General features: G+C 39.2%; 2 protein-coding genes across 2 annotated transcripts; both read right to left on the bottom strand.

Moving 5' to 3' along the window:
• Positions 1-421: 421 nt before the first annotated feature.
• LOC128711458 (short-chain dehydrogenase/reductase family 16C member 6) lies at positions 422-8,729 on the bottom strand. The gene is given in 11 exon segments (XM_053806335.1): positions 422-626; positions 693-809; positions 1,037-1,158; positions 1,254-1,379; positions 1,659-1,769; positions 2,294-2,418; positions 4,694-4,847; positions 7,354-7,534; positions 7,536-7,616; positions 8,648-8,678; positions 8,681-8,729. Coding segments are annotated over 11 exon segments (1,302 nt in total).
• A 4,118-nt stretch (positions 8,730-12,847) lies between these two features.
• LOC128712604 (uncharacterized) lies at positions 12,848-13,444 on the bottom strand. Its single transcript, XM_053807494.1, has 2 exons — positions 13,098-13,444; positions 12,848-13,028 (listed from the first exon to the last, which is right to left on the bottom strand). The coding sequence occupies exons 1-2, from the start codon at positions 13,442-13,444 to the stop codon at positions 12,848-12,850; spliced, it is 528 nt and encodes a 175-aa protein (XP_053663469.1).
• Between the last annotated feature and the right edge of the window lie 339 nt (positions 13,445-13,783).

Genomic DNA, 13,783 nt, shown 5'->3' with positions numbered 1-13,783 from the left:
CTAACATTAACAACAGGGCAAGAAGTGATGCATACCCGTACTTTACTGAAATTCCATGCCCGTTTGTCAAATCTTTACATCTTTACATACATTTTTTATCGTTTTACAAATCTTGCATCTCTATTCCGCATACTGTTTCCCCCAAATTAATTAATACAGTTAACCAGTTAAACCAGCATTTTAACAACATGCCACATCAACGCCAATTCCTGTGCATCACTGTTTTTGTCTCACTCCTTATTCAAAATCACTCAGGGTATACCCAGCATAGTCTGATAACGTCTTAAGCTAAATGGAATTGTTCTTACAATGGCTAACAGATACAATGCTCCAAGATTGAGTGTTTCAAAGATTTTCATCTTCCATTCGCTGGTTAGCTACGCATTATTCCCTAACGAATCGCATAGTAGTTCCCATTTGTTTATAGCACACGCTCGCCAGTGCATTGTCTGTGGACAAGAAGGGGCGACGATTTTGTCGTATTATTATTATCACTGGCAAACGTGTTGGCCATCTCTTTTGTGGTATCGCATTCTGGATTGTTAAACGGTGTCATACTGTGTTGCGGAGCGGCGTCCGGTACCAAACGTCGCAAAAATCCAGAATTGCATCCCCAAGGAAATACCCTGAAAGAACACAAGATGTATGTAACAGCTTTTGCGTTTGGAATGTTAATTAAATCGCGCACTTACCATTTGATGGCCAACATTAAGCGCAAATATCCGGGGATGATTACGTACTTTTCATTTTTCTGGACACCTTCAATGATTTTATCTGCCACATCATTCGAATCCAGAGTGGGAACCCATCTGCAGAAATTATTATTTATTATTAATTATTAAAAAAAAATGTGTGCATTTGATGAATTTATCAGTAATGAACTTTACGTGTAGGGAAAATTAACAATCAAAATTGATCGAAATTGATATACTTAATATTGATATATTTGAAAGAGTTGAGTGGCAAAAGTTGCAAAAACCTATTCAATAACTAAAGCAATGAAATAAATCCTGATAAACAATGCATAAATACTAACCTCGAGTTTACGTCGTCAAACATTCCAGTAGACTGTATAAAATATGGGCAAATGACTGTCGTAAAAACACCTTGAGCCCGGAGATGTTCCAGCTCCAACCGTAATGCTTCATCAAAGCCAACCTGTATTCGTTCAGCAAAGTAAGACACCACACAAAAAATCATTGTGCTGAGTAATGTTATAAATCACATTTTAGATTAACACTTCGGTTACTTACCGCAGCAAACTTACTGGAACAATAATCAACCAGCTTGGATATACCGACATGGCCAGCCAGAGAAGCGATAGTTATAATGTGTCCATGGTCGTTTTTCAACATCGCTGGTAGAAATGCCTTTGTCGTCTAGAGTTGGTCCCCCGGAAATGACACATGTAGAATAAAATACACTCTGAAGTCCGTATCGCTTTCGATTTCATTGCCTAAACACTGTTGTGCGTACGTGTTCGATAGCTCATAAAAAACTCTATATAGTAATCACGTTCCGATTTGTCTACCAATTTGGAGACTCATTAATATTCGAAGCATTTATGAAGCTTATTATTATTATACGGTATAACACTCTTGCCGTATAAAAACTACAACAAGAACTACGTCCAACACATTACCAACCGGCCAACTTACCCAGAAATGTGCAAGTACATTGACGCTAAAAGATCGTTCTATCAAGTGATCCGGAGTGTCTAGAAGGGCGCGACCAGACACGACACCTGCATTGTTAAATAGTAACGTAACCTGAAAGTAGAAGTGGGTAATCATATCAGTACAGTTCTAAACTGGTTCGCTGGGAAAACTTAACATTAACGCATATGTTTTAATCGATCTATAACCGCGACTGTCTACACTGTATATAGAATGTAGAAGTTGTTATCTTAATTTCTCCCGAAATCACTAATGTTGTAATGTTTAGAACTATATACTGAGCGAGTTTCTCCAATGTTTGCTGCTTGCTGAGGCCAGTAATTTCGATCATCCTAATTAAAAACTCAGCTAGTAATTAATGACACAATTATTCGCCAGGTCCGCATTTATAGCGGGTTAATTTAATGACAAGGTGCTTCGGTAGTTTTTGCGGTACACCTAGCAGTACACTCATTTGCATTCTTGTGTATGAATGATTTTGTTAGGTACGACGACGTTATAAAGGAACATGCTAATTACACTCAACCATGTGCTTTTTGAGGAAACGCTAACAATTGTAACTTTCTATGCAAGAATAGGTAATAACATAGGTTGTAACATATCAAAGGCATACTTACATCACCGATGTCTTCGTGTATTATTTTCGCATACTTGTACACCTCTTCCTTGTTCGAGATGTCCACTTTGTATCCTTTGCAGAGTCCTCCCAGGGATTGGATCAGCTTCACCGAGTCGTCTAGCCCTATGTGAAGGCAAAAGTGTAAAAAGTATATGTACCCAATCATTTACTGCCGGCAATGAACCAATGCACTGACCTTAATACATCCGTACAACAGAACGGGTCATTACTAAGCGGAGCAAAGACCGTAAACTTGCCCTGCTGTAAAAGAGTTATCTTTTTCATCGCATACTACTTTGTCATGGTCAGTTGTAGCAAACACAGAGTTAAAGTTCAAAACTTACATTCTCTCTGTGCATTCATGAACTAAGGTTCATTATTATTGAAACCTAACTTACAAACTGTAGTATAGATGCAGGTTCAGATTGGTTGTGATCTTGTGTGCCGTTTTACCGCTTTACAGAGAATACATGTTAAATAATTCTCAAAGATTTGTTTTTGGATTTGTATGATGTAAAATGTGGCTTAAAAAAACAAATAACAGGCATGTCTGCGGTATAATTAAAACCAGTTCCCCTGGAAATGACTAGTTAGAATAATGCAACCCGTGCAATGTACAGCATTTGCTGAAGTTATGACACATCCCACCAGTATTCATTGCCATGGTTTACCACAAGCACATGCTATCTTTTTTATCAATCCCGCTGATCTTGACCCAGTGCAAAACAATATTCACATTATGATCGAGCATCTCCACTTGCAATGAGTTGTCGACCTCGGTCTGGTTTTCGGGTTTTCTGATTGTATTTTCTTTTTTGCGCGCTCTTTTTTTTTTGTTGCATTTAACAAAACCAGTTATATACCCTTTTGTAATTTCATTTTCTTCGCTCGCCCATCGTCATCGCCAACAGACGTCATCGGTTGCAACGCATCCGTTTCGTACAAAGGCAGCATCCACGGGGTTTATCACCTGGCGAAACGAACGTTGTTAAAAGGAAAGTTGACAACGGGAATAGTAAGAGCAAACATAAAAGGCAACCAGTGCCTGTCTGCGCTCGGACGACCTTGAATATGTTGCAGTCTGTTGTGAATTTACATCCATGAGACTGGTATGCATATCATATGTTCTCCAAGTTTCGTCAATGTCAGTTTCTTATTTTCTGATACACATTTACTTTACTAAGTTGTTCATGGGGATTTTGGCAGTTGAAAAGTTTTTTTGAAAGTGCGTGCAAAATCAAATCAATCACTTACTTGCGGCTTATAAACGTTAAAGCTTTATAGTAAATCAAAATGTTATCAAAAAGCTTCATTAAACGTACTTAAAAACATCATATTACAAAATTCATCGGCTCAGCATTACAACATAAATTAATGACTGCGGACTATTCACATCTTAAGATGCAGCACACTCATTCTTTTCAACGCGATTTTTTAACCTTCAATTGAGCCAAGAAGTACAAGTGTGTAGCAGTCGTCATCGATTCAATGAGTTATTGAAAGCTTTAACACATTCACTGAGCCTTGTAGTTGCAGTGTAAGATCATTTGTCCTTCGGCAATGGTTTGTGAACTATTAGAAACTGTGATGCCAAATTTCAACATTGCCTACTCGGCGTCAGTAGTGGTGGGGTATGAATCAAATATGATGTACCAAGTACGGTTCATCCCGCCCGTGTAAAGTAGTGAGGAAAACATCACATGTTCATCTACAGCAAATCGTAAACCCTTGCAACAACGGGCCTGTGCACTATTGAACTTACGACGGACATTTTTTAATGTTTCGTAAATTAAACTATTGCTGTGTATTGGTAGCCCCGCCGGTATTCACACGGCAGGACAGGTTCAAAATCCCATCCAATCCAATCCTCCGTATGCCGGACTGACTATCCAACTAAGGGGTAGTCAAAGTCAAAGAAAGCCAGCAATTGCAGGCCAAAACCTCTTGATGTTATTGCGGCAATTACAAAGAAAAAAAAAAATTAACACAGTTGGATTGTACGGTTTACATTGCAGCAAATAGAAGCAGTGTCAATTTTATCCGAACTCCAAATGTATTAACCTATAGTGCCAATCATATACTTCTGCCCGGCAGGGGGAAACAAGTACGTCGTTGAAATCTTGATATTTCCCTTTTTTACCATGCAACAACTCATCTACGCGAGCTGGTGTTCGCTTACACAAGAAGTCTTCCATTTTCTGAAGCTTCATGATGACGCCAAAGTACTTTTCGCGTTTCTTTGGCGTAGAAAAAAAAAACGCGTCATTCGTGACATTCCACCATTGATGGTGCAATAGCATTATACTTACACAAAACCGACACCGACACGGTGTGCTTACCTAAGCCGTCTCTATTAATGCCTTTCGGCTTGTTTGGATGTTAATTGTCGGATACATACCTTCCTGATTTATATCCCACAGCACAACCTTGGCGCCAAGCTTTATGAGTCGAAGGGCTAGCAATCGTCCAAGACCACCACCTCCGCCGGTCACTAAAGCTATCTCTCCGTTCAAGTCTTTCTTTGGTACGCCGAATATTTGATAGTAAATTGCCTGAATGCGAATGGAAAGAAAGGAAACATTTAAAATTCAGCGGAATGAATTCTACCACAGGGCAAATAAACGGAAAATTTATCAAAACAAATATACAACCATCCTCTCGACATTCACGGTCAATTGTCACCGGGAAGGAAAGCAAACAAAAGGTTAAAAGTAAAACGCCCGCAATGCTACATAGCTTTATTGCTGATCAGTGACCATGGTCATGACATTATTTGCTTTCCAATTACTATCCTCGTGCCGACTCCAATCAATTGCGTGGTGTTTAACTTGACATACGTGCTAGAGGCAACCTCCAAATCTTCCACCATTGGTTTTCACGTAGCTTATACGTCTCCCATTTCTCCCTTACCCCACTCCACACATATTAGCGTAGTTGTGTTTGCAACATTGCAAGTGTTCAAAGGCTCGACGAAGACAAAACAAACTGACGCAATTTTTACAATTTGTTAATTTTGTTGAAGGTCAACCATTTGGCTAAGCTTAAATTACCCCCTCGGAGAAGGTAATACCTGAGCTACCAGGCCAGGTATTCAACAACAGCTAGAAGCATCATTTGCTGCTAAATCGCCAGCATTAAAAGCAAATGTGAACTGATGCGCCTATTCTTTCGATTCCGCAACTCGCGTCACTTCCCCTTAATGTCGGGGTGTGCTAAGGTTCACATTATTGCGAACAGACACTCGATTACTTCTCCCATTTTATAGAGGGAAGAAGTCGTTTATGTAATTACTCCTTGAAAATCATCTCGAGATGTGTTTTTTTTTCTCCCTCCCTCTCGACAGCAGCTGGATGCAAACAAAGTTCAAACACGGCGCATTACACACGCACGCACGGTACGTTGATTGCAATGAATCTCGCATAATATCATTAGTACCCTGACCGGTAGATTGCCAAGCCCGTGACTAGCAATCTTCGAAGGATGTGGGAAAAAATTACCACCTGTTATGAGTCGGACCCATTAGATTCAATTTCACATACTTACAACTCTCGTCACGCTACAAGTCGCAACGATGTTCCTGTAAACAAACGGAGTTCTGGAAGTCAATTAAAGGATGAAATAAATTAAATAAATAGTTTTTCCTCGATTGCTCGAGAGTCAAGGTGTTAGCGGTGCGGCTTGTCACTTACTGGACAGAAGCGATACCTAAACAAATTCTGACTGACGATCAGGTTAGGTGGTTCAAATTTCAATCTAACATGTCAGTTGTGGCTGGTATGCGCTTCTAACAGTATTACGTCCAGAAGAAAGAAACGAATTTGTTCATACAATTGTTTAAGATTAAATCAGATCAGAATCAAGAGATTGAATAGCCAAATCAGCAATCAATTCAACAAATAATCAAACATGTTGGATGGGGATGTATCAGTATCGGTTATCTTGTTTTTTTTCTTTTTTATCTAATGTCCTATACACTGTACACTGTATCATCCAGTACTATAATTCTACAATCGGTCGTGTAAATTACCTTCAGATGCAAAGTCATTTCTGAGTTTATTGTATCTCGGGCCAATTGAGAATCGATCCCAGAATACTTAAGATGAGTTGAGTGTTATTCGAAATTATTCTGAGACGTTATCTGTGTGAATTGTAAAGGGCAGTTGCGAATTTTGCGATTGTTTTAGGAAATTTCAATTTGCAACCTATTCAATTATAAAGCTTTTTTGTCCTTGTATATTGTTGTTTAAAAATTCTCCCTAACTCTTCCGAATAGCTAACCGCACATCTTAAGCCATTGGATGTTCTTTATCGCATAATGGTTTACCGTGGTATTATGCGGTGGGCACCGCAGATATAATCGTGCATTGCTCGGTTCGATCAGTGTGGCCGTGATAGCAGCATGTTTAACCCAAGCATAGTATGGCCAAAGCATGTTTGCACAACACCGTCTTGCTGTACCCAATACCATAGATAGTTGGTAAAATGCAATGGCTTCGATGAGGGAAAAAACCATGCCGTTGGAAGAGTTTGTGCATTGCATTCGCTCTATTGGTTAGGTAGGGCTGGGCTGAAAAGGGTTGCATAACTGTAGGAAATACTGCGATGCAATGCCTACTGAACTAGCAGCACCGTAGGGGCTTGATCCGTGTAACCGGTCTACAGGTGAATGAATCTCCATGTTCTCGAACGTACTATTCGTACACCAAAAATGGTATTGCAGGTCATTTCTAAACACTTACACAAGGCGTTAGACAACGATTTGTATTTTGCATTTGTGTAGTCTTTGTGCTTCTATAATTAATTAAAAGCAGAAGCGGACTTTTTTTTCTAAACAATAATTGTTCTTTTTGTTCTGACAGCAATAATTCAACATCTTTAACATCTTTTTCAGTTATTTTTTTATCATTTTTTAGTAAGGGCCAACTAACGTATAAGTCTAAAAACTAGTTAAACCCACAAAAAATATCCAACATATCTATATTCAACATATCCTGCTCAAAGATGTAAAAGTACTACATTGTAAAATTAAAATATTTATACACTCTGTCCGCTACTCACCTGCATTATATATCCTACAGACGTTAACAAGAACACTATCACTTCCATTACCGTTCTTCGTATAGACGGCTTATTCCGGGATGGATTAAGCTCAGTCTGATCGAACGAGAAAGGTTTTCCTTTGGATGCTAACATGTTGTTATAGTGCAAGGTAGGCGTCGATCAGTGCGCCAAGTTCTTCCAAATTCCCGCTTCTGCAAAACCACACTCTTTCACTTTCAAACTTCCGTCCGGGTGCCAATCGTGCAGCGTTTGTACGGCGTCTAATAACGCGGCAAATGGAGTAAAAACTAGTTTTGCACTGCACTCGCTGGCACCACACAATTTCACTCTATCACTTTTACTTCCTTCTCTTGTCGCACGTGTATGTTATCTCTTCTGCATGCACTGCAGAGCCTCTAACGACTACTCCAACACATGCATCGCTGGAATCGCGTACTCGCTACTCGAATTGTTGGCGAGCTGTAGATGAAGAAGTGTGAACTACATATATGTAACCGAAATCGTTGCACGGTACTGGGTTACACCTCTGCTGTAACCGTGCAGCTTTTAATTACACTATTGTTTAGCAGTTTTTTTTACATACGTCTTACACAAACATTGAGGTAAAAAAACACACGCACACATACATACAGCCGAAACTAAACGTATACACATCTCACCATGTTTAAAAGGCAGACTTCACAATGCTTCTCAATGTTAGAAATTTGATGTTTATCGTTTTATAATCGGGCAGTATTTAATATCATTTTAATATTTAATTTAATCCTTCTCCAGTATTTATCGCTCAATATTTAATCCTTCTTTTATTCCTGCACGATCATTTCCTATTTAATACCAGGGCAACGGAATATTTCAGCTTGGCATTACTATTGTTAAATTCACAATTAATGGCACAAAGCCCGGCTAAATGTTGTGTGTTTCCACCAGATCACTCTTCCCAGCTGAGGTGTATTTAATAGTGTAGCAACAACGGGACGTTGCCATCCCGGTCACATGAAGGCATTTTATTCGTGCGTTTCACTTTCATGCAAATCGTTTCCCAATTCTCTTCAAATTCATACCAAAAGCTAATAACGATTAAGGTTTAGGGGAGGTTTACTTTTGCAGTATAAGTTGTTTGGGAAAGAAAAAATCACTTGTGGCACTTGTGCCGCGCAACGCTTACACAATTTGCGTCTACAACGGTGTATGGGATTAAAACGTTAAAAGTACACAAGCGACGAACCCACTGAACCGTTCACGCATCTAGAACCACGCTGCACGGCAACCCCAACGAAAGCTCACCTATCACACATTCGCTGTGCCAAACGCACGATCGCGATCAACGGACGATCAAACGTGCACCACCACTCTACACTACAGCTGGCAAGCATCTATCTGGCCCCATCTGACTGGCAAGCATCTGGCCCCGAGGACGACGATGGTAATTGAAGTTTGTAATAACTGTTACCGCTGCCGCTGCTTCGTGTACTTGAAGTTGGAAGCCTTTCGCGTTGTTGCTCCTGCTCACTTTGTCGACGTTCGACCGTGCCGTTCCGTGGCTGGTCGCAACGATACACACCAGGTTGAAACGTACGTTTCCACTCTTGGCAGCTTGTTTCTTTTTGCTTACGATGCTCCGAACACACTCCGGCTATCCCACTTGTTTTGCAGCATATCCCTGTCGCTTTTCAGTGTGTTGCTTTCTGTTTCTATGGTGTTTTTTATGGGTGTGCTTCTTCATTCACTTTTTTACTCATATCATTATAATGTATTTTATGCCGAACCGGACGGTGCCATATCTAGTTTTATGCTGCTTTTATGCTACCTAGTCCCCACTAGACAGTCACTGATCATTCAAGACATTTCGTTTGTCCGTCTGGTCGCGTGCTAACAAGGGCACGCAGCAGCTTTTTGTATCTTAACTTTTCCAGCCAGTGCTTTCGATTTCATTCTTTTCTGCAGTTCTTTCCACCGAGATTAAATTATGTTGGCTGGAGCATATTTCATGTTTCGTTTATTTGTGAAAGTGTATTGACGGCAAAATTTAGGTTTTCCGAAGGTAATTTGTTTTGTTAAATTCTATTGTAGTGTAAATCTGAATCAGATTCATAAATACAAATTAATCTTTGAACCGATGGATGGCTTTGAATCTCTATGCCGAAGACTAATGACACCTCAAAGATTGAAGAACCGCAAAGAAATCTTGATTTTAGGCATTTTAAAGTTTTTGTAAATGCCCACATCCACGAAATGAACCATGAATTGTTAACATTCAATTGCGCAGACTAATTAATTCGTTTTATCTTGTCTTTTCTGTCATTTTAGATTAGAATTAGTAGATAACGTAGATTATTTTAAAATGCTTGACTGCAGCTCAGGTTTAGTACTGGTCTTAACGGCTATCACACGCACCACCGAAGCCCTACTTATTATAAAAGCATCTAAATTAGCTACGATTACGTTATCTCCATATGATCTACGATTTATAAACTAGAATAGTGGCAAGTAAATTTTGCTCTGTTGGTATTCAATCGAATGCTAACATTACTAACAGTTATTTCAACTGAACTAAAATTCTTATTTCAGCATGAACCACTGAAGAGGTGATGAATCTATAAAGACGTATGAATATAGGAATAGTGAAATTAAGATTTGAATGACTCTTCTTAAAATCACAGTGGTACAAGTCTTTCAATGAAAAAGAAAACGTGAAATTGGAGCAAACAACAACGTTAACGTTATGTTCGCTTGCTTTTTATAAAATACAACTGCTTTTATAAAATACAACTTGTTTAATTATTGCACTTTCCCAAATATTATTGATCTTTTCTTACGGACTTAATAATGCTTGATAGTGCTTTTAATACATACGAAATCTTTTTGTGGACAATGTATAACTCTTATGCAACCTATAAATACTGAAAAACCTAACATCTTTCCAGGTGATACACACAGTGATACTAATTTCATTATGACCCAATACTAAACACTTGCCATGTTGCATAAGGCATTGCAATACAATGTGCTTTTCCGTATGATAAGAACTAACACCGGCATAGTTTCAACGTATATTCGGTTATGGAATTAAGGTGTTTCATATGTGCGATGTTAGAAAACCTGACCGTCTTGCAGCAAGCGATATGCAACCTGTGCTATGTTGTTTGATTTTATTTACATACCACGCTTTGGAAACCACCATCATTTCACACATCGCAACGGCGGCCACAATGTTCGATTCTATGCTTTGCTTTGTTAAACTTGGGTCAGTACGTTGGGTTCTCCCGGATGCGACCATACTACAAATCAGTAGCCAATGTTTAACAGACTAATGTAATACACACATTCTTTCTGTCTTCACTTTACGCCACCGTACGACATCGTTCTGAAGAATTCACCAATGTTTACGCAATGTTCGGTCTTAAATTAGGCATTTTTTTCTTCCAATGTCAATATTTATCGAATTCTTTGTGAAGCGCTCTCCTCCCTTGGATAACACCCGACCCTGCCGGTATCGACTGTGCGATAAACGTTGGGATCCCACCGATATGTGACGAGCACCGATGATTTTGTTAACGCAGCGGAATATCACAATATATAAGAAATGAAAACGAAAGTAATTACTTTCTCACGAGCTAGCAATTTGAAGCGCTTGATTCTTTCGTTTTATATGCGACAATGCGAACGATGCCGGTCTGGTACCGTTAACGTGTCATCACAAACAACTGCGGTGAATATCAAAACACTCACAAACTTTTAGTTTGACTGTTCGAACCGTACTGCGCATGTTTGCGACATTGTTCAACGGAAAGGATCTGTTCTGTCATTCGGTGCACCCTTGATGGCACATTTTTTACGAATTGAACGCTCCGTTACTCGTTGCTTTCGCGCTGGGTTATTGCAGCTGTTAGCCCTGAACACCTGAATTTGAAACGGAAGGTAACCGTTAACCATGGAAAGTGCACCTAGTTTAATAGTAATATCTTTGTAATAACTTTTTTATTCGATTGGCTGAAATCAATCAGCCCCGTTTTGGTCACAAAATTCTAATGACATTGATCTGCGGTACGGAGCGACATTGACAGCTCTCCCGAATCCATGCGTAACGCAAACAAGTGAGATAGTGGTAAAAACCAAGCCAACAATAATAAAAAAAGATATTGCAATCACTACTGGGTGCTTCAGCCGGTGGCGAGCACATTGCCGCTATGAGTAAAGCAAAGCCTTTCATTACAACCGGGGGTCCGCGTGTACATAACCTTCTGCAAGGCTTCGGGGCTGTGGCCACTCGTCATTCAAATTCCACTCTTTGCTCAAGTAATCTCTCAAACCATGCCATACCGGACCGACCGCTGCAGATCGCGCACACGTCTTTCTTACGAACACACCGCTGGCTGACCGCACAGCCACATGCAGAAAACGCACCTGCACGAGAATTACCATTAGGGAAAGGAGGTCAATTTCATTATGGCTTCGGTGCGATGGCACCAGGTATATGGATGCGAGCAGATATGTGTGGTCTGGTGTTCGTGAGACGTCTTCAAATGCTCATACGATGGCGACGACGCGGCTGTATTCAAAACGAGGAGCGGCCAAAACAAGCGACGTGAAGATACATCTAAATTGCTCGACTAATCATTACGAATCATAATTGCAGTTGCCAAATGCGGTAACCTTCTTTCTTACCGCACGCGAAGCTCCCTCGGGTACGTGCTTTTTTTTCCTAACACTATGATAACCTATTACTCTACTAGCGCCAGCAGACCTATAACACGACCATTTATTTATTGTTTTAAGCAATTATTGATTGCAATATTGAGTTGCACATTTCATTCATCTTAAATGAATGTAAGAGTTCGACCTTGTATTGGAAACAATTTGCTCCTATTATTTTTTTTTATTTTATTCTTATTTTTTATATTATTACATTTATAACGCCTCTTTACCATATTATCAGCCATACGTTGACTGAAGAGAGTGAAAATTTCTCAAGAGCTCTTATTTAAATCGTAAAATGTTTGTATTTTTAAATACAGTCTTTTCCCAAGTTACACGTAACATTAACAACTGATATTTTTACATTTATTTTGACAATTAGAGTAAATTTTTACCAAAATTTATGTTTTTAATATCAAAATGTAACTTATTTTTGGAAAATTTGAAATTTGACAAATACAAACTTCAATTCCATGAATTGTCAATTTTTTGGGATTCGCGTATCTCGAATTCGCGTAACTCGAATTCGCGTAACTCGAGTGTGGAAATGGACCCTTCTATATCAAAATTGTATCATCACATAACAACGCAAAAAATAGTGTTCTTAGGAAGGAATTGGATGATTTCAAGGAAAGCAGTAATCACAACGTAATATGAAAGATCAATACAGTTTAGTTCAATTTATAGTTTTTATTTATTTGTACATTTGCAAAATAAATATTACAGAAAAGGAGACCATAAATAATAAATTTTAAGCTTAAATTAAATTTTCCGTTTTTCTGGAAACTGTATTCGGTCAATTTAACTCTCTCACCTCGTTTTGTGTATCAGACAGTTGGGGAAATTCGTCAAATACGTTGAATTTTCTTTTGGTTTTGAACGTTAGAACTGTGATGGTTCTTCCGGATGGTAGAGTAATAATTAAAGACTGGTGTCCGTGTCCATCGATCATGTCGCCTTTCGTGTAGTACACATCGCTAGAAACGTTGAAATGAATACAAATTGTTAGAAACAATATATCTTGTTTGGTTCCTTCTCATGCTTACCCAGTCTGGAAGGATATGTTCTCTGTTGCATACTGTGAAATGGTATCGATAGCTCTGTTTGCACTATCCAGATACGCACCGAACAGTCCGGAAACCCATTGTTCAACACGTGGCCAAACCATACGTCCAATCGGTGTTAGGATGACTTGCAATATTGGCATCATAGTGTCGTATCGTAGTAAGGGTTTTGAGACATCCTGCCGCGGTTCGATTAGCTCCATTGTAGTCGTATCCATTCCTGCGCTATCTTCAGTAGTGTCTGCACCGGTAAAAAAATCCCACAAAGGAAGCCCATTTGTGCTGGGCACAACCATGAGCAGCACAAAGCTGGCAGCTATTATAATCATATGGCGATGCTGAAATTTACGCACAATCCAAAATTAGTTTTCTTCTCAGTTTTATTTGCTATGCCACGTGTCTATACCATTTTGCCTAATGTTCACTGGAAGCTTCACCCGAAACCTTCACCTATTTGTTAATACTTTCACGAACAGAACACAACTGAGACATAGAAATTGTCATGGTCTACAATTTCTATTTTTGCATTACAAGCGAAAGACAGGAAAGACAAATGTCGAAGAAAAGGGGTTCTGAAGGAATGTCATTAAGTATCTAGACAGGCTTTACCCGTCATTATGCTGAAAAAATCTTCTTTCATAACTTCCGTTGGTAGGGGTGACATTCAT

The sequence above is a fragment of the Anopheles marshallii genome, chromosome 3, assembly GCF_943734725.1.
Source record: "Anopheles marshallii chromosome 3, idAnoMarsDA_429_01, whole genome shotgun sequence".
NCBI lineage: Eukaryota > Metazoa > Arthropoda > Insecta > Diptera > Culicidae > Anopheles > Anopheles marshallii.
This window is presented reverse-complemented; position numbering and strand designations above follow the sequence as displayed.

Bases quoted from the DNA above. Each gene is read 5' to 3' on its own strand.
- LOC128712604 (XM_053807494.1), bottom strand. From the start codon at position 13,444: ATGATTATAATAGCTGCCAGCTTTGTGCTGCTCATGGTTGTGCCCAGC. The intron at 13,029-13,097 runs GTAAGCATGAGA...CAACGTTTCTAG, and splicing joins AACATATCCTTCCAGACTGG to CGATGTGTACTACACGAAAG.